The 27100-nt window shown below is 32.7% G+C and overlaps 3 protein-coding genes across 3 annotated transcripts in view; 2 read left to right on the top strand and 1 right to left on the bottom strand.

Moving 5' to 3' along the window:
• The window catches only part of LOC112684137 (alpha-mannosidase 2), a 17534-nt gene extending 8605 nt beyond the window's left edge, over positions 1-8929 (top strand). Inside the window, exons 3-5 of the mRNA XM_025555467.1 lie at positions 4534-4555; positions 4686-4975; positions 5422-8929. Of these exons, the coding sequence (XP_025411252.1) occupies positions 4534-4555; positions 4686-4975; positions 5422-7803 (2694 nt within the window). The 3' untranslated portion in view covers positions 7804-8929. The remainder of the gene's footprint in view (positions 1-4533; positions 4556-4685; positions 4976-5421) is intronic.
• An 11225-nt stretch (positions 8930-20154) lies between these two features.
• Positions 20155-24016, bottom strand: LOC112684136 (THO complex subunit 4-like). The gene is made up of 5 exons (XM_025555466.1): positions 23894-24016; positions 21308-21448; positions 20554-20705; positions 20392-20499; positions 20155-20305 (listed from the first exon to the last, which is right to left on the bottom strand). The coding sequence occupies exons 1-5, from the start codon at positions 24014-24016 to the stop codon at positions 20155-20157; spliced, it is 675 nt and encodes a 224-aa protein (XP_025411251.1).
• Positions 23903-25870, top strand: LOC112684125 (protein LZIC-like). The gene is made up of 5 exons (XM_025555451.1): positions 23903-24125; positions 24978-25113; positions 25258-25413; positions 25516-25651; positions 25765-25870. Exons 1-5 carry the CDS (start codon positions 24037-24039, stop codon positions 25785-25787), a joined length of 540 nt encoding a protein of 179 aa, XP_025411236.1. The 5' UTR covers positions 23903-24036; the 3' UTR covers positions 25788-25870.
• Positions 25871-27100: the final 1230 nt, after the last annotated feature.

Below are 27100 nucleotides of genomic sequence, written 5' to 3'. Positions count from 1 at the left end.
CGATTTGTCAGCCGTTCGGAAGATTATTATTTATTCATATATTTTGGACGAGGTCCCGTTGTGCGCAGACGGTTTAGATATAGGAGAAAGGGAGAGAGAGAAAGAAAGAGAGAGAGCAGAAGAGTTATGGCTTTATGGCGTAAGATAATCAGTTTGAATAATGTATATGATTGATCGCCATTCTCGCAGCAGTGTTTGCTTCGTCCATTAAAAAAAAAATATATTCGATCGACTCTCGTAATCCAAATCATCATCCATACGCATTGACGGTTATAAGATGTTGAACCGCGTCTCCAAAAATGTATTGAAATACCGAAAAAGTAATTAATAATAAATGCACATGAGACATTTAATGAGATGTTTAAGAATATTGCGGTTTATTGTTCAAATCGTTCAATAATATTAAATAATAATGGTTTATAAATTGTACATTTTACGTACTCGTAAAAATTTATTGGTGATTTAAATGACATAAACCGTATAGACATCGTAAGATTGTTCTCTTTACGTCAACTTCAGAATCGAAAGCAACGAAACAGTCTAGGGCTACAAAATACTTCGCACTTCACAGTTTACAACTTTTTTTCTTCATTGAAGAAATTTGCTGATTATATATTTTATGTAATGTAAGTTCCTGAAAATCCTGCAAAATAATTGCAGTAAAAAAATATTAAATAATGCAGATAGCGTACGGATAATAAGAAAAGTACTTGATTCCAAAAATTAAAGTTTTTAAAAAATACCTTTTTTTGTTTTCTTCAGTTTTCATTATTATTTATTATTATTTTATTTTATTTTATTATATATAATTATATAATTTTAATAACTCATAAACGATTACAAAAACATTTTAAAATATTTGTATTTTTTTAAATTGATTGTTTGAACTTTGTAATTATTTTTATTATTATTATTATTATTTATTATTAGTTTTATTTATTTTTTTTATTATTTTTCACCGATGATATGTTAATAATCATAACTATACTCAAACGAATCGTACAAAATGAAACATGATTGTGTATTAAGTTTATCCAGTATTCATTGATAATAGTATAAATGATTATTTATTATTGTACAATATGAACAAGGCACGGTATTTCAATTTAGAGAAGCATCAACGCAACATATTTTCACATCGTTTATTTTATTATCTGATATTTAAATTGGTTTTTATATTGTATCGCAGAGGCACAATGTTGCAAAATAATTATGGTTATTTGAATATTGGGGATATAATATTAAAATAACTGTGTTATGAGCTTACTCAGATCATCATCTCCATTGACCTTTAGTTTTATTCTGTAGGATATTGTATAAAATAACGTTACATAAGTTATTTTTTCGGAGTTATTATTTATAGGATCAATATTTCGGGTTATCCTTTTGGCATCAATTGCAACGGTGTTCTACCGATCGTTTTTACTACTTGTTGCTTTGGTAAAAAGCAACATTTATTTAACATGGACATGAAATAATTTGGCGCTTTTACTGCATAATATTTTCCCTCCGACAGTGCAGTATTTATTTCTTTAACAGCGCATTCGTCTGCATTATGTAGTGTACTAAGGTGTATCGAATTCCAAAAGACTGCCGTCGATCAGTTCGTATACATTTTATATTATGAAACCTTTAAACGAAATACCTATACACGCGTATACTCGCGTCTCGTAAAGGTTTCACGTAAGGACTTGATTCTACTTAATTAATCGGCTAAATCTCTTGAACTGAAAACGTCCTGCGCTGTTGTAACTGCAGACGTAAGTAAATCGTAGAAATGTTTGAGTTTGAAATTCAAACAAATAAGTCAATGCGCCCTTCCGTCCTAAAGACACGTTTGGGGGAGCAGCTCTCACGATTATCGCTTGACGTTTGGAAAACTTCGCAAAGCGTATCGATTTCATCACTTTCAAACGTACTTCGGACGGACACCGCACCGCGAAGTCGGTAATATGATATGATACTACACGTGTACATTACATTAACATATATATCGCCGACCAGCAGCAGCAGAGTTTTGACCCGTTTCGCTTTAAAAAAAAAAAATAAAATAGCCCTTCAAGACGAACGCGTATTGTACACATGTGTGTTACACATCGTGCGCGCTTTTAAGCACACCCGACAGCTATATCGCCGTGACAACAGTCCTGGTTAGTCCGACGCGGTACACGTGGAAAAGGATAAACGAGCTGCGCAACGTTCGCGCGTCTGTTACGAAGGGACGGGCGAGAGGGTGGAAGTACCGCGTGGAGACGAGATGAGGTAAATAATAATTGCGAGAAACGCTCGGCCGTCACGTGCCGCTATATAATACACACAACGGAGCGCCGCAGTGTATGTAGGGCTTGCGCGTCGCGAGGATTAATTAAGACCGGAACCGCCGGCCGTAATCCATTATCGAGTCACTGAAACCCTTCTAAAGATTTATTGTTGTTTCTGTTGTTGTTGTTGTTGGTTTTGTTGTGATCAACACCCAGCAGACATGAAATCTGTAACCGGCACGCGACCGGGGAGATAAAAAACAGAAAAAGTAAAAAAGAAAAAGAAAAATAGCACTGCCTTTTTCCCCCGTCGGCACTTGTGTACTATTAACTATATTACGCGAGCGTGAACTTAACTAATTAGATTTGTTTAGCTTGTATTATAGTCCGTAAACGACATCTGATATGTTGTACGACTGCACTTCCAACACGCGTATCTTACTATTGACATTTCTAGACCGCGGAAAACGTTTCAACATCAAAACATAGACCGGTCACACTCGACAACCCAACGATGTCATCTTAATCAGGACGTTATTCGTCTAACGCGACAAAGATTTTGACGATAACATTTTCTATTTCGCCGCGGTAATTATCCCTCGAAATTTCGCTCTGATTATTTTTCTATTGTTTAAATGTTAGTAAACATTTTTCTCCGTTCCAAAAACATAATCACGAATGACTTAAAACGTGATAAGCTTTCGATAGTTTTTCGTGAACTTATGACATGTTGTTTTCGTTCAAATATTTTTGTAAACATCAGAAAAATTTATAAAAAGCCTAATTACGAAGTAACAAGAAGATAAGAGCACGAGCATTATGATGTGATTCGCACGATAAAATGTAATATTTTCGACATCCAACAATAGGTTTTCGGCGTAAAATTCGCCGTCGAGTAAAACGTTAGTTTTCACGATGTACACGACACACGTGCGCAGTAAAATATGAATGTAGTACTAGTAAAAACATAATATATTGACGAGCACTTAAATGCATTGCGGATGCAAGATTGACAGAATAAACGTACACGAATTCGATCCCAACGGATCGAGTACCTCCTCGTAAACCAATGTATTATAAAACATAATTTACGTTTTTCACTTTACGCAACGGTGAACAATCATTTTTGCTATATTTCATACAGGATTTTGTGTTTATTTCTGTTCCGGCCGTGCTGCTATGATACAATACGTAGTACGTATTACGTACATGTGTAATGTATTACAAACACGTTCGCGTTTCGTGTTCGTGGTAAAACAATGTTTACGCGAACCACTTGTAATAATAAGTCTATAATCGAATTATTTTCGTGAACTGTGAACAACAAACACGCTATGGAGTATTCGGTAAAATAAAAGGGCGTCGGGTGCGCGCACTTCCAATTTCCACGCGAATTCGGGCACTTCTCGCATACATGCTCTGCAGGAATCTCACGTCTGTTTTCCGCGATGTATCTGCTGTGCACGAATGTCTGCACCGCCGTGACACGGTCGTAGCTGGCTGTTGGTTTTTTGTCTTTCCTCGATGAGGTGGCCGGTGAAAGTTATAGAAAGTTAACAATTAGTTGACAGTCAAACAAAACGTATGTATGCAAAAGTGTGAATGTACATTTATATGTTGCTCGCACGATAAATCCCATCTACCAACGTTGGCCCGAAGGAACAGATAAACGAAAAAAACAATGTGAACACCGGTTGTGTGTAAGTTTCGGTGGTTAAAAAACGAAAAGGTCTTGCTTCAACGACGGTCACGAGCAGAAGTTATCGATCCGAGACGATCGGTCGATACAACGCCACCGGTTCCGATAACTTTTCCCACCTCTGCCTGGTTTCCCGAGGTAGAAGGGTAGGAGTATCGGAAACAGTGTCGTCGTTATCCGAGTTGTGGTAGAGAGCGGGCGCGATTCTACGATAGTGGTGTACCTACTCAATGTATGTTTGCATTACCACGGGACCGCGTCAATCGTGTGTACAGTGACGGTGCTAGAGTTTGCGAGGCCCTGGGCAAAATAAATTATGGGTCTTATAATTTATATTAATAAAATATTTTAAGTTCAGTTAAATCAGAACCACGGAGCCTTAATTATAATTTAAGACGTGGGGCCTGGGCAACTGTCCCTATTTCCCACCCCTTCACGCCGTCCCTGCATGTGTATATATACAAAGACCAATGGTACTCCTCCCGATCGTTTGAAATACCATATTATATGTTATTTGAGGTCGGTGAAAAAATTTAAAATTCTATAACATGTTAATATTCTATAACCATACAGGTACGGTCGAACGACCGAATAAGTGTGTAAAATAAAAATAAAAACATTGCCAGTTCCAAGCGGATTGTTTTAAATTTATCGTCTCGTCGATGTTTTGGGATTGAGACAAGAAAATCCTGGTAGATACTAATGTGTATTTTTTTTATCCGCAGGCCACCAGTGGATCAAGAACAATTTGGGAGTGAACGTCAAAACCGGATGGTCCGTGGACCCGTTCGGCCACGGTCCCACCGTACCGTATCTGCTGAAAAAATCTGAAGTGACGGGTGGAGCGGTCATCCAGCGTCTGCACTTCGCGTGGAAGGAATGGTTCGCGCGGACGCAAAACGGCGATTTCTTCTGGAGGCAAAACTGGGACTGGAGTGGGCACACCGACACTTTGGTGCACAACATGCCGTTCGCCATCTACTCGATCAGAGCGTCGTGCGGCCCTCACCCACAGGTACACACGCCCAGCCCCATAGCCATTTCCCTCGAAAAATCAGATACCGTTTTCCTGCGCCGTCCGTTCACGTCGGAAAAACGAAGAAACGATTAAAACAATTCGCGACCACTATCGTTCATTAAAAAAAAAATAAATAATAATTGCGATGCCTCGTAATATTGTAAACCTCGAACGATGTGAAACGAGTTTAAACCTGAAATTCAGTTTCCTTTTAAAAAAAAAGTTCATTTCTTTACCCTTTTAATGTTGATATTTAAATTGTAACCACAAGAACACGCAGTTTTAAGAATCGAACGACGATAACTTATTAGATTTTTGTACAGTCGATGGAAAAATACGTTTAATAAGAAATGGTACGGTATCGGATTTTCGACGGGAGAAATATTTATTATATTTCATTCGTGTATACTGACCGGTCATTCCTTGCGCGCGCGCGTTTTTAGGTGTGCTTGAACTACGACTTCCGGAAGGTGAAGAACGAGTTCACGGACTACTCGGAGCTGGCGGTGTTCATCGACGACGAGAACGTGAAGCAGAAGGCGGACGTGCTGATGGACCAGTACGGGCGCACCGGTTCCGTGTCGCCGTACAACGTGGCGCTGATACCGTTGGGTGACGATTTCCGTTACGACCATGACGTTGAGTGGGACCAGCAGTACACCAACTACAAGAAGCTGTTCGACTTCATCAACGCGAACAAGGACCGGTACCGCGGGGCCGAGGTGGGCTTCGGCACCCCGTCGGACTTCTTCCGGGCGCTGCGCGACCGGGCCGCGGGCCACTTCCCGTCGTTGCGCGGCGACTTCTTCGTGTACAGCGACGTGTTCTCAGACGGCCGGCCGGCCTACTGGAGCGGATACTACACGACCCGGCCGTACTGGAAAGTGCTGGACCGCGAGCTGGAGGCCAAGCTGCGGTCCACCGAGATGCTGTACACGTTCGCGCTGAACGACGGCCGACGTCATGGGCTGTCCACGGTCAAGCTGCTGGAGCACGACTACGAGAAGCTGATCAAGGCGCGGCAGCACCTGGCGCTGTTCCAGCACCATGACGCCATCACCGGTACGTCCAAGGCGGCCGTCATGACGGACTACGCCCTTAAGCTGTTCGAGGGCTTGCAGAACTGCGCATCGATCCAGAGCTACGCGGTCCAGAGCCTGCTGTCCAAGGCGGCTGACCGAGGCGCACCGTTAGCCGCAAAGGTGGTGGTGCCGGACAGCGACCGGCAGACGTACGACCAGCCCACGTACCGGTTGGCGCTGAACGTGGACGAGTCGCGGCCGCGCAACGTGATCGTGTTCAACCCGCACGGGCGCCGCCGCACCGAACCCATCAGGATACTGGTGTCGAACCCGAACGTGCGCGTGGTGGACAGCGCCGGGACCGCGGTCGAGCACCAGGTGAACCCGGTATGGAACGTGAGCGAGACCGCCGAACAACCGCTGGCCATGTCCAAGCTGTGCTTCGAGCTGCTGATCGTGGCCGTGCTGGAGCCGCTGAGCCTGACCACGTTCACGTTGCACAAGACGCCGCCGGAGCCGGAACGGCTGGCGCGGGTGTACTGCAAGAACTGCGCGGGTCACTCGGTGTTCACGGTCCGCCCGATGCGCCTTGGTGACGTGCAGTTGGAGAACGAGCACCTGCAGGTTGTGTTCGACGGCAAGACGGGGCTGATGAGCTCGGTGGTGGACAAGAGCACGGGCGTGTTGCAACACGTATCCATCGACTTCGCGGCGTACCAGTCGGCGCAGTTGCGCAGCGGCGCGTACCTGTTCATGCCGGACCCGAACCTCCGGGAGACGGAGAAGAAGGTACTGGACGACTACCCGGGACCGTCTACGGTGGTGGTCACGTCCGGTCCCCTGTCGTCCGAGATCACGGTCGTCTACGGGATCGTCACACACACAGTGCGGTTGTACCACGGCCGTGGCATAGAGAGCAAGGGTCTGTACGTGGAAAACGTGGTGGACTTCAAGAAGCCGCCCAAGAACCGGGAGACGGAGCTGTTTATGCGGCTGTCGTCGGGCATCAGCAACGGCGAGCCGGCCGTCATCTACACCGATTCCAACGGGTTCCAGATGCAAAAGCGCGTGACGGTGAAGCGGGTGGGCATCGAGGGCAACTACTACCCGGCCACGTCGACCGTGTACATCGAGGACGACAAGCACCGGCTGACGGTTCTGGTGAACCACGCGCAGGGCGTGGCCGGATGGGAACCGGGGCGCGTCGAGCTGATGCTAGACCGACGAACGCTGTACGACGACGCGCGCGGCATGGGCGAAGGCGTGGTGGACAACAAGCCGACGTTGACCAAGTACTGGATACTGCTGGAGTCGGTGACGAGCAGCGGCGGCGGTGGGCACCACAGGGACCACGTGTCCAACCCCAGCCTGGTGGCCAACATGCTGTCCGAGGGCCTGCTGTACCCGGCCAACGTGTTCGTCGTGGAACCGAACGCGGAGCACCTGCTGCGACCGACCGCCGCGTTCGCCAACACCGCGATGCCGTGCGACGTGCACCTGATGAACGTGCGCACCGCCACGGACCCGGTGTTCCAGCAATTCCCGTCGTCGTCCGCGCTCGTGGTGCTGCACCGCAAGGGCTACGACTGCCGCGTGGACACCGGCTACAGGATACCCGAGTGCCGGCTGCGGCGCGACAAGGGCGTGTTCGACCGGGGCACCGTGTTCGCCGGGTTCCGCGACCTGCGCGTGTCTAAGACCACCGTCACCGGTGTCCACCACCTGGACACCGTCGACCGTCTCGAACAGGTCGAGGTTTCTCCCATGGAGCTGTCTGTGCTCAACGTCACGTTTGTCGTTTGAACCACTACCGCCAACAACCTCTCTCGCTTTGTTACACGATACAACTATGCACCCTGTACACGTAAACGTTTCACGTCGCAATGCTGTGACCGGCGATCGATCCACGGAGGATTCGCCATCGATTTCGACCACAACGTCGATCGATTAATTAATGAAACATTCGAATTCAATGACCTAGTTCTAGGTCGCGCGGTTTGAAGTTTACCCGAAAACAATCAAAGCGTACGATTTCGAGCCGTGGTAAAGAGTTACTTTAAACGTGTCCGGGTCTACCCCTGGCCATAACTCGACCCGTCCGTCTTTCTCATCGGTAAACCTCGCAACGTCCAGTCTGGGATGCCCTCCACCACCCGGCCCCATACTCGTTACATAATACGGCGGTACAATAATCAAATATATACACGTTTACGGGTCAAGTCGTTGTTTCCGGTCAATTCCGTGCGTTATCGTCAATATCACCGTACGACCGCTGTATTTATAATCGAACACCGACTCGATTTGGAAATATTCAAGTTTTTTTATTTTCATTTCCACGGGGCCGCGGAAATCATCGTACGGTTATAATGATATGTATTCGTATCCTCCTCGTGAAAATCTGTATATCCGATAAAGTGACGCGCGCGCGAAATCTCCATTAAAACAACCGTACGCCAACGTGAAAGGTGTGATATAAAGTAATGTAAGTTAACTTCAATCGTGTACACTGTATTTTATTCTTGTACCAATATTATAGTTATATTGTATTATTGTGTTATAATCTTAATTTCGAATTTGTTGAAAAACATATTTAACAAAACTGTAAAATCAAACGCGACGCGCATGCTCGTTGTTGTTATATTATTTAATATCGTATCAATACGATAATACCTATAAAATATTAAATATTAGTAATGTTAATCGTTGTATTGCAATATTAATGCGTTTTCTTGGTATTGTATATTATTATCACTATTATTTTATTTTATTTTACTTTTTTGTACCTTTTTTGTAAGGATTACGGAATACTTAATATGTTTTTATTTCTAGTCAGATGTTTTGCACGAGTATCGATATTAAAAATTCGTACTGATTTCCACTTAAAACAATACCGTTGTTTGATTTTTATCCGGATATAACATTTTAGTTATAAAAATATATTATTATTATTATTATTATTATTATTATTATCATTATTATTATCATTGGAATTAAGCATTGTTTGATGTTTTATTTTAACTTTTTGTTTCGAGAATGGATGTGTTTTTTGTTTCAGTGTCCTGTACAAACAAGTAATTTTAAACTTCGTAGTGTATAAAGTCATAATATTATGTATGTTATTTTTATAAACATAAAATCAATGAATACCTATGTGTTAATGATAAAAACTGTACATTTATACATATATAGGCTGTAGAAATTGTGATATAAAATAAATGGATCGGTGTTCTATTATTAAAAAATAAATATAAATATTCATAAAGCAATGTCTGTATTATTTACATTTATACTTCAAGGCTTCTATGTACACTCACATAATCATCAGATCCATGTGAGAACAACCAACTTTGAACATGTGGATATTGTAATAAATAGTTTAAAACAGACACTGATGGAATCTTCAGCGCATAAGTAGTGCATTAGATTATTTCTAAAGACCGTGTCGTTCCCATACCAATATAGTACAAGCTTAACAAAATTCGTTCGCCATCAATATTGTAAAAGTCCGTCATCAGTGCGATGACATCAACATACGACCCAATGGCAATTACACTTCAAACATGGCTGCAGTATAGTAACTGGCAAAAATGAAAAAAACGAAAAAACAAACAGCAAACCGAGTACAATAAAATTGTACAAACAATTACTTCTTCATTGTTTCCTCTAAACTTAACTAAAACATTTCTACCGAGAAAAGCCGGATACTTCAGCTTGTTCGTTATAATTCAAGGATATTTTCACGTAGAACTAATGTGGATCTTAAGTGGCGCGGCAATTTGTAATTTTATTTTCCTTCGCTTTAAATTGTTTGTTTTATATTTTCATTTATTTAATTGTTTTAGTTTCAACTTTGTACTTCTAGTACAATGTCATTTGCGGTGTACTGTTTCGTGAATATGTTTTGATTTCTATTGCATGCGCATTGCATACGTATTAAATATATATATTGCTTATTCCCGATAAAATAGATTTCAAAATCAAATCAAATCATTCTTAACTTAATTAGTTTTTAAATAATAATTCTTTCACACTATTAGAGAAATGTGCAATTGTATTATTTTGTAAGATTAGTGTATTATTGGTTATACAATATCTTACTTAAAAACAAATAATTTTATACGTTAAGGGTACATATTTTTTTACAGTAACGACTGTAAGGTTATGAAAAGGATACGACCGAACATGGACATATATTTTAATGATTCTTTCATCTCGGTGGTGCCAAACCTAAATATTTTGGTAGTGGTTGGGTGGTCCAATCTCTAGTCGTTGGGTCGTCGATTTATTGCTTCTTGTCAATCATAAACAAACGCAGTTAATAATTACTCAGTATATACTAACAGTTGATACGTCTTATTTTTTTTAATGATATTTTTCGTGTAAGGCAAATATTATCAAGTTCTTAATCTATTCGTGGTTTGGTGGTGTCTCATCATTTTGTAAATACATCCCAACTGAATTTTTTAGTTACGACACCGCTGCTTCATCTCTATATTGAATTTTCTACGAAGAAATAGTCAGTAAGTGTTACATATATTTAAATGGTTCGAAAGCAATAATTTGGCGATTTTCTGACATATATCACATACCCAACGAGAAATAAATCCTTATATGAGGAAACTCAAAAAAGTTATACATTGATATTGATTACAATCTAGGGTGATCGAAGACGATGTCTATTTTAGTCGAAGGAATACTTTCATTTAAAGGTAAAAAAACTGCAACGTGATATAAATTGGTAATACTAATAGGCCTTGTCTGATATCTGCATGAAAACCTATATGAACATTTTATATAAATTATATTGGAGTATAAAACTCGTCATAAATGTTAGTATTTACTTTAAGGCTCTTCGTTTTTTTTTTTTTTTTTTTTTAAATTAATTAATATATTATATCTCAGTTTAAGTACAATCTTATAGGTCATTTTGACAACTCTATTTTTTTAGGTCTGTCTAGAATTTTTTCGTAGTTCTGGCTGATAAAGAACCAAGGAAGATAAGTGATAAGTGATAAAAAATAAATTAATGAAAACAGCTCCCGTATGCGTTGATTAAGTGAGACTACGAGGTTTTCACCCTTACTTAAAATATTTTTTTTAAAAATTGTTATCCAGAAACATAAAATACGTATAAGCCACTCTTACAAAATATTTGATAATACTATGCTGTTTCTTTAAATCCTTTGAATAAATCAATTTATTTTACTTTAAATAGTGATGAGTAAAATTAGTCTTGGTCTTGCAGTCTTGCAAATTTTATTATATTATTATTTTAAAAAAAATATTCCCAGAAGAACACATTTAGTGTATTTAGTGTTATTAATATAATAATAATGTAATATTACATTTAGCATACAACGCGACTTTCGGGTAAATAACGAATCGTCGAATTATTGAAAAAAAGATAATAAGCAATTAAATACAATATTCACTATAAAGTAGCATAAACTAACAAATAGCAATTACAGAAAAGTAATGACGGAACAGTTCAGATAATAGAACACTTTTTCGAGGAATACATGACGCAATATTTCCCAGGTGGGAAATAAGATTACACGAATTGGAAAGAGATGCTGTCTGATGACTGATTGAATTGAAAAAGAAGTGTTATCTTTATACCTGTTGTATTTATATTAACGATTTTTTTTTTTTTTTACTATTATATTATGTATTTTTAGCAATATAAGATAAACTTTATAATTACTGTAGTCACCTTAATATATACTTGAAAAATTTATTCATGTTTGTTAATTTGTTATATTATCTATTTGGATTAAAGCTATACGAATAAATAAATAAATTATATTTTATGTATTTATTACATGTGCTTTTTCTGCTTTCTCAAATAAAATTGTACATTATACAGTTATCAAATTATACTAACTCCTAGCCAAAATAAAGATTTTTAAGGTAAAAATGTTTTCCTTTAAATTTTAAATAACGCAAGAGTCTTTCAGGAAGACCAAGACTTCAAGTACAAGACTGAAATCAAGACTGGATCTGCAAGAACAAGACCAAAACCAAGACTGTCATAGTATTGATCTTGGTTTGCTCATTACCTGTTTCAGATTTTCGATGTATAATTAAATATATCAAAAAGAAATTAAAATAGACTTATACAATCTCCTTTAAACCACTGATCTCGTGGGTCCAAATACACTTTAGAAAATACAATTGAAAAATTGCAGTATATTATAATTGGGATAATAATAAGACAATATTGTATATGGTAGCCCGTTGATGCTCATGATGGACTACGATGAAACCACTCTAAATTTTAAAAACTTAACTCGTCGGCACTGCGTGCAGATAATTTTTTTTACTATTTTTATTGACGTGATATTTATGCAATTAATATTATCAAAAAACTCTTATGGATTAATTTCACTGGTAAAATCACATCGGCCACACTCGTAAACACATATACGGACTGCTTATAGTTAATATTTGTAATTTGTCGTTGTTGTGATTGTACTCGAGTATTTTTTAATCCAAACGATATTATTTTAAATACTTAATTTTGTAAGTATTTGGATGTTTTTTCGTCTTTTCTTCACGTTTTATAATTTGAGATTTTTCTTCGTGATTAGGTCGTATACGAACGACCGCGACGCACGTGATACCATTAATTATATACACGTATAGCGCGTGTACATAAATCGATGGCAATGCAGTAATGATCAAACTGTTTAATTGGTGGTCTCTTTGTAACGGGTAATGGTTAACCCTAATAGTCAGCTGGCAATCGCGAATAGTATTCGACAAATCGTTATGTCGTTGTTCGTTCGGTTTGTAATTAAACGAACAAATAGCTATGGAAACACATATTCATGATTTTAACTTCTTGGTACTAAATTCAATAATAAATAACACTTAATTTCTATAACCACCAGTATGGTAGTTTAAAGAATTTTTCAATGCGGGAAAATCATATTTGATGAGAGGGTAAATACAGACATCGATTAAAGGCTACGTAATTTAAATAGATCACATAGGTTTTACAAAAGAAAATAATAATTTTATTTTAACGTATTGAGGATAACCTTGAACATCCCGTTGAACTTTCTTTTAGGGTATTCTCGTATGATGGATCCGTATTTTGTTTGAAAACATCGCAATCACAATCCGGGTTAGAAGTAATGCCCTATTTATGCATAATATTTCCCTTTCATCTATGGCCTATACGTATTCTATTTAGTGGGTCTGTTTGCTGGAAGGGTTCCTGATGCTTCGTCCTGTTTCTTTTCATTCATCTTTTTAACATTTTTTTTGCGTTATATTTATCATTTTTGAATTGAACAGCAGTTTCTCGCTGATCATTACAAAATTTAGAATATTCCATATAGTTAAAATCATTATTTACTATACTCGTATAAGTGTCAATAAATATTTTTTTTATCCTACCATCATTTTCACAACTAATTCAATACATATTATAAAATCGAATAAAAGACAATATTTAATCATTCCTATAAATTTGGTTGTATTATCCACATATATATTGTTTACTTATTAATGTACGTATTTTTAATGACCAAAACAATTGTGTGTTCCATTGTACAGTTCTTATTTTATTTTTTTTCTTACTGCTTTATGACTTTTTTAGTTGAGGACGAGTTATATGTATTAATTTTAATACATATATACGAATTACTTGCCGACCAGAGTAATCATCTATAAAATTGCTTTAAAAACAAAAAAATCGTTATGTTTACTGTTGTACCTTTAATCATGAAATTTAATTGGATTGCTTTCGTGGTGCACTGGAATAAAAATTAACAGTTAAATTGTTTTCTTTGTTACAACTATGCTTTTAAGTAATTTTTAACTAATTAATTATAAAACTTATAAGTAATAAAAAGTTGTTTGTTATTAATTATATTACCATTTTAATCCAAAATCAAAACGGAAAATTTTTCGTATTGTACGTAGTCGTATTGTTATTATTTAAATTGTTAATCTTAGGAAAGTACTTACAAATATTACATTATTTAATCGTAAGGTCCCAGCAAAATATTCTTAACAGTTACCTATGTATTTTAATTGATAATATTTTCAATTGCAAAACGATCAATAGTTATAATAGTCAAATTAAACATATATGCATATGTTTATAGTGTCCACATTTTCGATTAAAATTTCAATTAACTATTCAAAACATTTGGGTCCGCAAGGACGGAGTGGCCGGTCTGGAATTGGAAAATTTCCAGATGGCCGGGACCATATTATTGCTTTGTGGCCTCGTCATTTTATATTAGATTTTATTTACAAAATTGGTAAATGCGTCAACAATATTTTTGTATTAAAACTTTGAAACTATGAAACTATTGTACTTGGTAAATTATTAATACAATTGTGTTACATTTTAATAGTCCCGTGTGAATATCATAAAGTATAGGCAATCATATATAAAATTACAAAATATTACTTAAATATAGACATCAAATAATGTCTGACGAGCCGAAGATACGCTAATTAAGAAAGTCACGGAAAACAAAGTAACGGGTAAAAGACCAAGAGGCAGACCCCAGCAGAGATGGTGTGATAGAATAGAAAAAGACCTAAAAAAGGTCAACCTATTGCTAGATATGAGAGCGGCATTGGATATGGGGAGGTGGAAAGGCATTTTAGAAGCGGCGATGGTCCTCAATGGACCGCTATAAGCCTAAGAAGAAGAAGAAGGATAGATATCAAATAAAATCAAAATCGAAGACACGTCGATTGGTTATTTTTATAAATAATTAAACGTCAGAATACTGAGAAGTGTAGGTATTATCTCAACTCTAGAACACAATTCAGCAGATCTAATTACTGAGAAATTATAAATTACTGATTACACGTCTGTTGAAACCTGTAAGTTATAAATCTTTAGAATGGCGACGAATATAGCAATACGCCGATATATAATTGCCTTAATTGAATAATATCTAATATTATATCTAAATAATATCTGTAATAAACTCAAATAAATCTTCGCATGCAGATGTGTTGTGATTAAGATTATGATTGTCAAGTGTTATACTTATTAATGTTTGTGCACTGGTGATGAGTGTGTCGTTCAACCGCGTTTTTCACGTTTTTATTTTTAGCTTTTTAATGATTATTTAAGATTTTAATTATTGGTCATACGGTAATATTAAATTATGGATTAAAAAATGGAATGGAGGGGCAGAAAGAGATCGTGAAAAAACAAGAAATTACTTACAAAATACGCTGGAAAATGTAATCGATTAGATTCATTTTTTCGCAAAAGTACACCTACTGAGGTGGCTGATAGCAAAGATGGTCAATTGTTAGTCGGAGATCCAAAATCTGAAAGTAAGTGGATTAATCATTTTTAATTTATATAATGTTGAGGCTTAGTATTTTTCTAGATTTAACTATAAGTGCTTAGAAAACAATATTGTGTACCATAAATATATTTATAAAATTTATAAGTATTTACTGTATAGCAGACTTTATTGTAAGGTGCAGTAGGACACTAATTGTGCATTAGGAAATATAAAATGTGCAGTTAACTTGACAAATATGTCCAATTGAGAAACACAACATAATTTACTTTGTCGAAGGGATTTAAAATAATATATATATTATTTTATTACATGAAACCATTGGTTAATAGCGAGCAGTTTGTCAATTTTTCGTATAAAGGTTTTTTTTATAAAAGGTTGATAGAGTTAGTATTCAATGTGGGGTGAAGCCCCCCCACTTATCACTGTAACATGTAAAATGTTCTATATATGGTAGGGATCATTTTTAATTTAAAAAAGAGCTGATACTGTAGTTGAGTGGGATACACAAGATGGATTGATAGATTAGAAATTTTAGGATAGATTTTGAGATTATTTTATATTATATAAAAAAAAAATTGTTAGCCTTAAATTGTAATATTATGTTCATAGTAAATCGCATTTAACGCGTGAACTTTTGATTTTGTAAAAAAAATCTGTTGATGAGGACTATAATGAAGAGTCATATATAAGTGACTCTGAAAATGAAGACCTAGAGATTATGGATGTTATGAAACCTTGTAATAAGTCTTGTAAAAATTGTGTAATATGTTGTTATATTTTATTAGTTAAATATCATTTATTTGCAAATGCTTATTAATGCCTACATTAACTATAGCATATTAATACATTTTACCCTCCCCATTACTCAAGTGGCTTGTGAAATGTCATTTTCAACCTTGAAGACTTGAATCTTTTGTGCTGATGGCCATTAAGAATACAATTCTGATGGAAATAGATAACAATACTATAATAAATGCAGTTGGTGAAAAATCTAAGCTTCTATCTAAATTATTGTTATAAATGTATAAATATTTCTTATTATATAATTTTTAATAATTTATAATAGATATTGTTTATTATAAATTATAATTAATATGTTCCTTTATAATAAATACATTTTTTACTAATAACACCTGAACCATTAAAACACAATATATATATATATATATATAATTATTAATATTGCGTTTCTTTTAAGTTTCAACTATACTAATTAAATTTTTTCTGTATTAGTGGTATATTAATATAACATATTATAAAGTAAACGAAATAGCAAAATAATGATTGAAATACTTTTATAGTTATATTATATTGAAAGTATAAATATTATTACAAATAAAATGAAATGTATTTTTATGATTCTATTGAAATAAGCAAACTGAAATGTGTCATTCGAGTTTAGGAAGAAATTTTTTTTCGGTGATTTAATTGGTAAATGGTAGGTGGCCTGGATAAATTTAAATTTCCCGGCCTGAATTTTGTTCCCACTCCACCCCTGTGGGTCCGTAAACTTGAAATCTCTATATCTAATTTAAAACGAGCAAAAACTAGTCAAATATTAATATGAACTTTGGTCAACCTATTTTTCTTAAAGTACTTTAACAATTTTTTGAGTTTTTTTTTAAAAATAAAAATAAAATTTTTGACATTAAAGAGGACCTTCATTTTAATTATTTATGAGATTTATTATAATAAATATATATGTATTATCTATAACTTAAAAATATACAAACTATGTACAAGTGGGCCATTTATTTTCGAGTTAAAATGGTTTATAATTTGTTCTATACTTTGATGTCAATAATGTTAAATTTAATAATAGGTTTCATTCCATTACCAAATATTTTTGGTTGTATATCGATGGTAACGTTTTGACAAATGTCAAAAACAGTAACGTTTTTGTACAGTCAACAGACAGTTATCGCGTATTTGTGTTATTTTTCATTATTTTTGGGAAGCGTAGTAAATGCACGGCTAATTTAACTTTAAATGTAATAAAATGTCATAGCACTTTATGATATATTATGATAACATCATATATTTAATGCTTTACTTCTATTGGTTAAAAAAGAAAAAATATATTTCATTCGGCCACGGAAAAAATGAACTGTTTCATTATTTAATAAAAACAAAATAAACTAAAATCACAACTTGTATAATTTTATTTTTTTATTTTCACCCAGACTACACCACTGAATCCTGTTCTGCATCGTCTTGACTAATCATTCTACACCTGTCATTTTTTTTAAACACAAGTTCTAGTTTTGTAAGACAATAAAACTTGTAACCATATGATTATAGGTACAATTATGCTAAGGTACAAATCCACATAGAAATAACGTTTTTTAATGATCACCGCGGCGATGTGGCTGCAACAAAGTGTACGACGATCAACAGTCTTATAAAGGGTGTCTTACAAGGGTTACATAGCCAGTCTATTCATAGTCGAGCACATTTTCTATCTTTTCCTATATTATATCTTCCATCTTCTACCTTCTTCTATATTCTGATTAAATTCAAGTGTTTTACTCGTATTTGTACGATTTCTAACAATGATGTATGGCGGCGTGATGTTATTGATGTTATGCTCATTGTGTTGCATAATTCACGCAATTTATAATATAAAAAATATACAATATAAAAAAAAACGAATACCTTACATGTGACCTATGTTTTATTTACCCTCTCTAACCTTCTCTTTATTTCTAAGAACGATTTTTGCGCACCAGAGGCGGTTTGGACGTAATTACAAGAGATGTACTGCACTCCCAAAAATATAGGATGGGTGTATTTTTGTAAATTTTTGGAAAACTGTTATTGTTAATATTTAATAATACTACCATGTTTATGGATTATGATGATATTAATATATTATACTTAAAGAATCAGATTGCTAAAGTCCATTGTTATAGCTGATTATATTTTTACAGTTTATACTATTATTATTAAAATTATTAAAATATATTAAGAAGAAGAAGTGTCTGTCGTCACGGAAAAAATTAATCGAAAATATTAATGACGTGAGACATGTAACTTTTATAAATAAAATGTTATCATTGTAAATATATAGTGTAATCACGATCACAGGTATTGCTAAATATCTTAGGCATTCTTATTATTTGTTATATTTTTAATTTTTTATTTTATTATTATAGGTAAATAACAAGCCCGGATTATGATAATTAGGGGCCCGAGGCCAAATAATTTTTAAGCGTCCATAACCATAATCAAAATATTGATGACCAATACATAAATATATTTCAGAGGCAAAAAAAAAATTATATTCTAATTTATAAATTTATTTTTTGCTTTTTTTAATACAAAAAATAAAAATGTTATTTACATAAATAATTTTTTTCTTTCTTTTTGGGAAGCAAACCTTTTAATTATATCATTGGTATTAATTACTTCTAAAACATAACTCTCTGAACACAACACCATAAAACTATATACTATTTTATACTTGTTTTATATACGAGCTAAAAGAAGAGTTAAAAAACGAAAAAAAAACTACCAACCACCAGGGACTTACTATTGTTTGATATTCGTTGTGGGCCCAGGACCATAGCCTCCTCTGTTCCCCCCTTAATCCAAGCTTGTATATATCATAGATAGAGTCTAACATAGTTGCAACATGACATTAATATCTTATATTTTACTATCCATTTTTTATTTTGTGGATTTATACTGGTAGCTGTAGACCACATGTATGGCATGCCTGCAATAGGACATTTCAAATTTTAACCGAAAAAATCTTTAAGTTTTCAAAATAAAATTTGAATTTAAGGATTTATGGATGAAAAATATATGAGCTTCAGCCCCTAAGAAATTGCTATCAGGGGCAACTCCTCCTTTTCTCCACCTCCTAACCCGTCTCTGAATGTAGAATGCCCATGTCATTTATTTATTTCATTAGATCAAAATATTGAAAACCAATTTATGGTTTTGACAACAATTAAGGAACTTCTAGTGGTTCAATTTAAAATACGTAAATATGTTTGAATTTATAAAAAGATTACTTTGCATCAGACTTAGCACTTTTTTAAATTTAATAAATTCTTGACGAGAATAAACATTTTACATTTCATAAATTTGTCAATTTATAATTTTGAATATATGCTCCCACTGATGCAAAGTAGCTTCAATTCAAACATCTTTACATTTTTTAAATTTAATTACTAGAAATACTTTTATTTTTATCAGTAGCTTAAGTTGTTTTGATAAAAAATTAAAAGGGTGTGCCTTAACTAATGAAACACTATCAATGATTACTTTATAAATTTAAATTTAAACATAACTTGATTTGTTTTAGTATTTAGTAAAACATAACAAATTAAATTATTTAGATTTCTTTAAAGTCGTTAAATTTTCCTACGAAAACACATTTGTAATTGTCTTGAATACGAAATTGGCTATTTTATTAATGATCCATTAACCATTTTAAAAACTGATATTGAATTTTCTTTTTCACAAATGAATAATTTTTTGGGAAAGAAAGTAACTGAAAACATTCATCAATTTAAATCTCAAAAATTAACTAGAAAGTATTAAAAAGTATTTCATATTTAGTACAAAGAAAAAACAATTTGGCAAATTTGAATATACAAAAAAAATTAATTAAAATTTAGGTATACTATCCAATTTATTACAATAGAAAAATGTATTCCATTCAAAATTTAAGGGGTAAAATATACAAATTTAAAAGTAATTAAATTATATGAGTATAATTACAGGTCAAAATTACTATCAATCTATCAAGAAATGATTAAGCCATCAGACAAATAACTCAGTAATACTCTTTGAATTGTCAAACATTAATTTACTTAAAAATATTAGAAAAGTCAAAAATATAAACATGAAATCAATTATTCTTGCTTTTGATAAAGCTATCAAGTTGTGCATCTAATTTATCTTTGTTTGGCATTTTCTTTTTGTTTTTCCTGCCACCTCTATCACCACGTCCTCTGGAGTTACCACAAGTATTTCCACGTTTGTCCCGGTTACCTCTTATCCTATAAAGAAAAGAATTTGAATTATAACTATTATAATTTAATTTAAAATATATAATTAAATATATTCCATAGTGCAAAATAGGAACATACTACCACAAATACCTTTTATAAGAAATGGTGCTGATCTACTGAGACGAGTAGCAAGGTTGGCAACAGTTGATAAATCAGTTGCAAGTTCAATTTTCATAGGGTGACTTATATAATCAATAAAATTAACTAGCAATAAAATTATAAAATATTTAAAACACATACCATCGAGCGATACATTGTTATATTGACGTACTGCTTTTAATGCAGCATTTTTACTGCGAAATTCAACATCAGCTGTTCCCAAAGATCTACCAGATCTATTATAGTGAACTGTTGCAGTTTTCAATGGAGCAAACTCATTGAATAGCTCCTGTAAAAAAAAAAAAAAAAAAGTATTAAAACTAATATATAACACACAAATGAATCAAATTATAACATCCAAGCCAACACAAAACATTGATTCGCAAAACAAAAGTTAAAATATTCTTAAATCCAGAAATGGATCAAGAAATATACAAGTATAGATAACTTTTTTAAAGCCACACGTTACTTATAAAATAACTTTTTTTTTTGATTTTAATATTTCATACTTAAAAACATTTTTCCTAAATAGTAAATTTCATATTTAATTATAATTGAATATCAACAGTTATAAAATTTAAATAATTTAAAAAAAACCATATTAATATGAATATTTATAATGTATTTAATTAAAATAAACTTTGGTTGGTAATTTCATTGGCTTTTTATAGTAATATTTATTGCGTAATAAATGTATAGAATTAAGATACTATATATTGTATATTATATATACTGTATATTGTAATTGACTATACCTTAACATAAATATTAATATAAGTAAATACTTGCATTAGATCTAAAATTATCAACACTTAAATAAAACAGACATTAATAAGTATTAATAGTATAAAAATACATTAATTTAAAAATTCCTACAATTTTTATTCAAACCTGTAAATCTGTAGATGTAACTCCAAAATCCAAGTTTGATAAAACAATTTTATGAATATTAGTAACAGAAAGACCACTTCTAATTTGCTGTCTTTTAGGTCCTTCATACATATCATGGGTCCATGATGCATTTACATCGCCCTAAATAAAATAAAAATTAAATATTATATATTTTTTTATAATATAAAATTCATATATATGGTATCTATAAAAAATGAAGTACTACTGAACCTATTCATTCATTTAAATTAATATAATGTATTAATAACCACGTTTAAATAGTAATATAACAAAAAATTATACACAATACATGTGTTCACATTCATGAACATAGTTAAAATATAGTTTATTGTTGGTCCTCACAATGCTATCAGTTAATGCATTAGTCTTGATCAATTTAAGGATAAAAATTAATAGTCATTAGTATAAATTCATCATTGTTTTAGAGACAACTTTTTTTTTTTTAATTCATTAATTTTACAAAGCATTGTTACACAAAAGAATATAAAAATTTAGAACAAGCACCTTGTTATGAACTATATAACTTATAAATTAGTTGCCCAATTTTATTATAGTTCAATACTAAACAAAAAAACAATATATTAAAAAATATGTATATATACAAATAATCAACTAATTACAAGGGGGGTAGTATATAATAGTAATCAACCTAACAGAATAGACATTCATGACTATCAATACTATTTTTAATTACTTTATGTGTTAAAAATGTGGAACCTATTATTTATAAAAATTCGTCCAAAAATCCAATATTAAGTTGAAATTTTACAAACATTGTCATAAACCTTGGTGAAAAGATAATCACCAATTTTAACAAATAGTTTGTAATATATATATATTGTATCAATATACTTATATAAGTATAAATAAATAATGAATAATAATTTGTATATTTACATTGGGATTTTGTGAAAGTAAGGTTTCCAAGCTACGACCGACTGCAGCAATCGTACAATTGACTGTTATTTAAATAAGTACCCTAGCATAGTTTCCAATGTGATTGACGTGTGGGTGTGAACCAGTGCATTTTATAAGGAATTTTCACAAAAAAATGTTTTTCTCAAAATAGTCAATGTAATACCTTAGAAGGATTATAGTATTACACGTTTGTTTCGCATTATTTCACCCATTTTTTCAAAATATTGTCGACAGAGTATAATCACTGGGCGACATTTATGTCGTTAGTTAGTTATCTAACAAACTAGTTAAAAAATTAATTGGTGTGAACAATAGTTATCATGACTGTCAATTACACTGGTCTAAGACTAGTCACTCTGTGCTCAAATTTTTAATTTTTTTTTTTTTTTTTTAGTTTTACAATGTCAATGTAAATACATGAAAATTGGTCATAATTTAAATGGAAACACTAGCTAAATTAAAACTAAATTTTTTGTATACTGTGATTTAAATATCCATAAATTAACACTTCAAAAATAACTTCTTTTTCATAGTTTTATTCATTAATAGTACTAATAAAAAGAAAAGTTTTACTAACTGAATTTCTATTAAAAGATTATTTTGTAATTCATTTTCTTGCTATTTTTTCAATAATATTGTTATTATTAATGATAATTTGTTCTATTTTAGTAGTCTTAACCTATATACATTGTGTAACTACATTAACGCTTTGAAATAATCTATTGTTTTATTAACTCTTCTTTGGACTTACTACACACTTAATATTTATTCACACGGTACATTTAAAACACATTAAATATGTAAGACTACACAAACGCAAACGGTGACCGATGACTTATTTACTGGTGCTACTACATGTACATGTTATACGAATTATCGTGTATCGTGTTCGTATATGTGAAATGTAATTCAAAAACCATTTAAATAGAACACGCGCAGGGCCGTATTTAAGATTTCTCAACCCCGGGGGCAACAACATTTTACCGCCCCTCTTCCGTGAAGTGTGAAACCGAAAATAAGTGTCTCCGACCATTCATTAAAAAGCCGCTCGCAATTAATTTTCTCCATTTCAGTACACAATAGTTGTAATTAATATCAAATCCCAAAATAATAACCAAGTTATAATTACATTAATGAAGTTATAGAAAATTGTCATAAAAGACTAAAAAAAAAAAAAAGACTGATAATGGTAATCTTAAATAATTTAGTACCTTTCGGTCTAATACTTACCTATATCGCAATAAAATACCATGTCAAATAACACTCTTAAAGAGATATACATTTTGAACGCTAATAAATAATATAAATGATTTTATATTACAACGTTTAATTTTTATATAATTTTATTTGTTCATAATTTCCCAATAGGAATGCGAAAAAATCGATATTATTTTGTTTAGAATCACTGTAAAAATATTGCGGCCCCTTAAATAAATCAGGGGGGGCTATTGCCTCCCTGAACCACCCCTTGAATACGTCCCTGTAGACACGCAAGAATAAAAATTCAACGGGTAATAAAAAAAATTTCACCGAGCACGGCGACACGAAGCTATAAAACGATGAAAATAAAAGAGTTTTATTTTCTCTTCTCGGTCACATTGGTTTTCGGCCGTCGAATATTTGATTACCATTGATAACACTATCTACAGCCGTTGTTTTCGTACCGATAGCACGCCTCGTTGACCATTGACCGTTGAATTGAGATTTGATCGGTTTTCGACGGATTTCTTCTTTGGACCCGTTGTCCGCTGAAAGCCTGCTATTCGTCATTCGCACGAGCCGTGGTCGAAATGTCTGACGAAAATGAAATGCTGCGGAAAAACTTGGAAGCCCAGTTGGAACGTCTTGTCCAACAGCTCTGCGACTTGGAAGAATGCAGGTAAACTGGTCGTTTCGAACGTCCCCACAGAATCAGCTTCACATTTTTCCAATTTTCTCACGATTTTCACTACCTACCGATTATATTTCGACTGCACGTTCAGTTTTTCATGTCCCGTTATTGACAATCATGCATTAACCTGCATTGCATCACATAAAACCCATCTCACACCTTACTCGATATCTTTTAAAATATCTGCCCCATTTTTTTCATGTGAATTTAACTACATAACCGGTCTGGATTATGATATTATTTCGGATACTTATGGTCCGGTTTCTCCTACAATTTTATTATTGCTAAAAATATTTTCACTTTTATATTTAGAGTTACTTAATAATAACACCTACTGTGGCTCATTGCAATCGTAGTCTGTTTTGATTTTTTAATCGTACAATATTGCCTTGTGCTATGTGATTTCAGTATCTCATAATTAATATACATAGTTTTTCAAAATGTTTGCTGTATAAAAAAAAAAAACTTTATTCTGTGTAAATATTTTTAATTCTGAATTCGCCAATGTACTGTATGGATTTCTTGTCCTTTTCATTTCTCTTACAAATGTCATTCAAAACGAAATTTTTTTATAAAATATAGATTATTTCCAGGGCATAAATAAAACAACTTGTTACAAAGTATTATAACAATATTTCAAAGTATAAAATTGTTACTCTAAAGTCTAAGTAAAACATTTAAAAATAAATAAAATACCAACTCAAATTCAAAGCATATGAATGCAACTATCATTAAGTCTATAAAAATTCAGCATTTTTTGTATCATATCTTATTGACATATGATATAAGTATCGAAAACAAAAATGTACATTTAATATTGATATAAAATTTGGATTACAGAAGTGAAATGACCGATGATGAATATAAAGAATCAAAAGAAGACACTGAAGAACAGTTAGTAGACTTTAATGAAAGATTAAGTAAAATCACAACCGGTGATATAACTTTAATAGACAAGTTAAGCATTATTAATTTGGTTAGTATTATATTTATTGATTACTATTCATTTAAGTATTTTGTAATAATTAACAACCTAAAAAAATTGTTGTATGTAGGATAAAGAAATATTTTTATATTAATATTAATCGAAAACAATATTATATGATTGTTTTATATATAGGCAACTACTGCTGCAATAGCAAAAGCATTTCAAACACCATTTATTATAAAAATGTTTGCCAAAAACGAGCCCAATGCACTTAAAGATAAACGGAATCAAATTGAAAGAGATATGAAGTTGGGTAAATTGAACCTAGAAATTGGTAATCGACAAAAGGTAAGTAGTAATTAACAGTAGAAAAGTGATTTTAGTTGTTTTAAATATTATAATTTCTAATTTATAACTTATAATTTTTATTTTTTTGTTGATGAATACAAGCTTGAAATATTAATTGCGTTGAAACATCTTGGTTGTGAATTGACTGACAGTGACAAAATATTTATCCGCGAAGAAACAAACAAACCCCAAAACAATTTATTGCCTAGTGGTTTTAAATTATTGGAAAATGGATTTGGTATGGATTTTTCATTTTAATTCCTTTTACATTTTAAATATACCTTTAAATGTGCATTATATAACTTTTAAAAAAGTTCGTACATATTTATTTTTGAAACTTTTATTTTTCAGATTTAAATATTTTTGATACATAATTGCCATCCTACGACAGAAAGTGGCAATTTTCTTATAGTTTTACTGTGAAGATGTATTATTTATTTGTTTGTTTTAATTTAAATTTGTTACTTTTTTTTGTCTTTAAATTTTATGAAACGTTTATGTGAACTGGCATATATTTATTTTATTATGTTTATGAATTCAGTATTTTTATATTAACTTACATTTTTCTATACCAAATAAAAAATAAAATATTATAATTGAAAATTAATTTAATTCTAAGAATATTTTTTACAAAATTTACACCTCAAAATGTATGCATAGGAATTTATTTAGTATAAATTACCTACTTAAACTAATAGATGTTATTAAATTATACCAAAATTAAAAATCCTATGCATACATTTTTAGGTGTAAATTATGTAAAAAAATTTGATACAATTTAATAACATATATTAGTTTAAGTAACTGGTACTAAGTATACACAATTTTTTAAGATTATTACATTTTTACTTTCATTTTTACATTTTTACTGATCAGAATATTTAAAGTTTGTTTATGATTTTTTTTCTTTTTAAACTTCACAACCCTATATTTTTAAAAATTGTTATCAAAATATAAACTGTTGTGCTGAAACATCAATTATTCTAATAATTATAAGTCACTATTCATCAAGTAGGTTGTCATTTTAATTAATTTATTGTTGAGCATGTTTCAATACTAATACTCTGTATTTTTTTTCTTAATCTGTTAGTAGTACATTAACACCTTAGACCATTAACCCCACACATCATGTGAGTTTGTATAGATGATTTTCTTTTTAAGGTACAATACAATAACTGATTTGATTACATGGATAGAGGAGGGGTTTTTCTGGAGATAGTCGTTCCATCCGTTAAGCAAATTGTAAATAATAAATTAAATAGCAAATTACTTTTTTATAGACAATATAAAATCATAAGTTATATGTGTATTCACAATAAAACAACAGCTTAGTAGTGTTACAAACATAATTTTATTCAGGGAACTCGTTTCTCAGTTATCTATGATTTATCTATGTGAAATATTATCAATTAAATTTAATAAATTACAATGTTTATGATCAATATCATGACGGAGTTGGCGTTTAACGATTAAAACAACAAGTTTAGATGACTCTATCAGGGAAACTTTAAACAATATTATAAATATTTAAAAACAATACAGATAAATAGTAAAATTAATAAATTCTATATTAAGAAAATGTAATTGGTATAACTAAACCAATTATATTCAATATTCTAATAAATTTTATTAGCTATAAACTAATGTATTTAAGTACTGGTATAAATATTTAAATCTATTATTCTAA

Source organism: Sipha flava, unplaced genomic scaffold (assembly GCF_003268045.1).
Source record: "Sipha flava isolate LNK unplaced genomic scaffold, YSA_version1 241_pilon_pilon, whole genome shotgun sequence".
NCBI lineage: Eukaryota > Metazoa > Arthropoda > Insecta > Hemiptera > Aphididae > Sipha > Sipha flava.
The sequence above is the reverse complement of the archived record's forward strand: the minus strand, read 5'-3'. Positions and strand labels throughout refer to the sequence as shown.

Coding starts and splice junctions, on each gene's coding strand:
- LOC112684136 (XM_025555466.1), bottom strand. CDS start 24,016: ATGACGAATAGCAGGCTTTCAGCGGACAACGGGTCCAAAGAAGAAATC. Junction 20,706..21,307: donor TTACATCTACAGATTTACAG/GTTTGAATAAAA, acceptor TTTTTTTTACAG/GAGCTATTCAATGAGTTTGC. Junction 20,500..20,553: donor AATGTATCGCTCGATGGTAT/GTGTTTTAAATA, acceptor TGATTATATAAG/TCACCCTATGAAAATTGAAC.
- LOC112684125 (XM_025555451.1), top strand. CDS start 24,037: ATGTCTGACGAAAATGAAATGCTGCGGAAAAACTTGGAAGCCCAGTTG. Junction 24,126..24,977: donor TGCGACTTGGAAGAATGCAG/GTAAACTGGTCG, acceptor TTTGGATTACAG/AAGTGAAATGACCGATGATG. Junction 25,414..25,515: donor AAATTGGTAATCGACAAAAG/GTAAGTAGTAAT, acceptor GATGAATACAAG/CTTGAAATATTAATTGCGTT.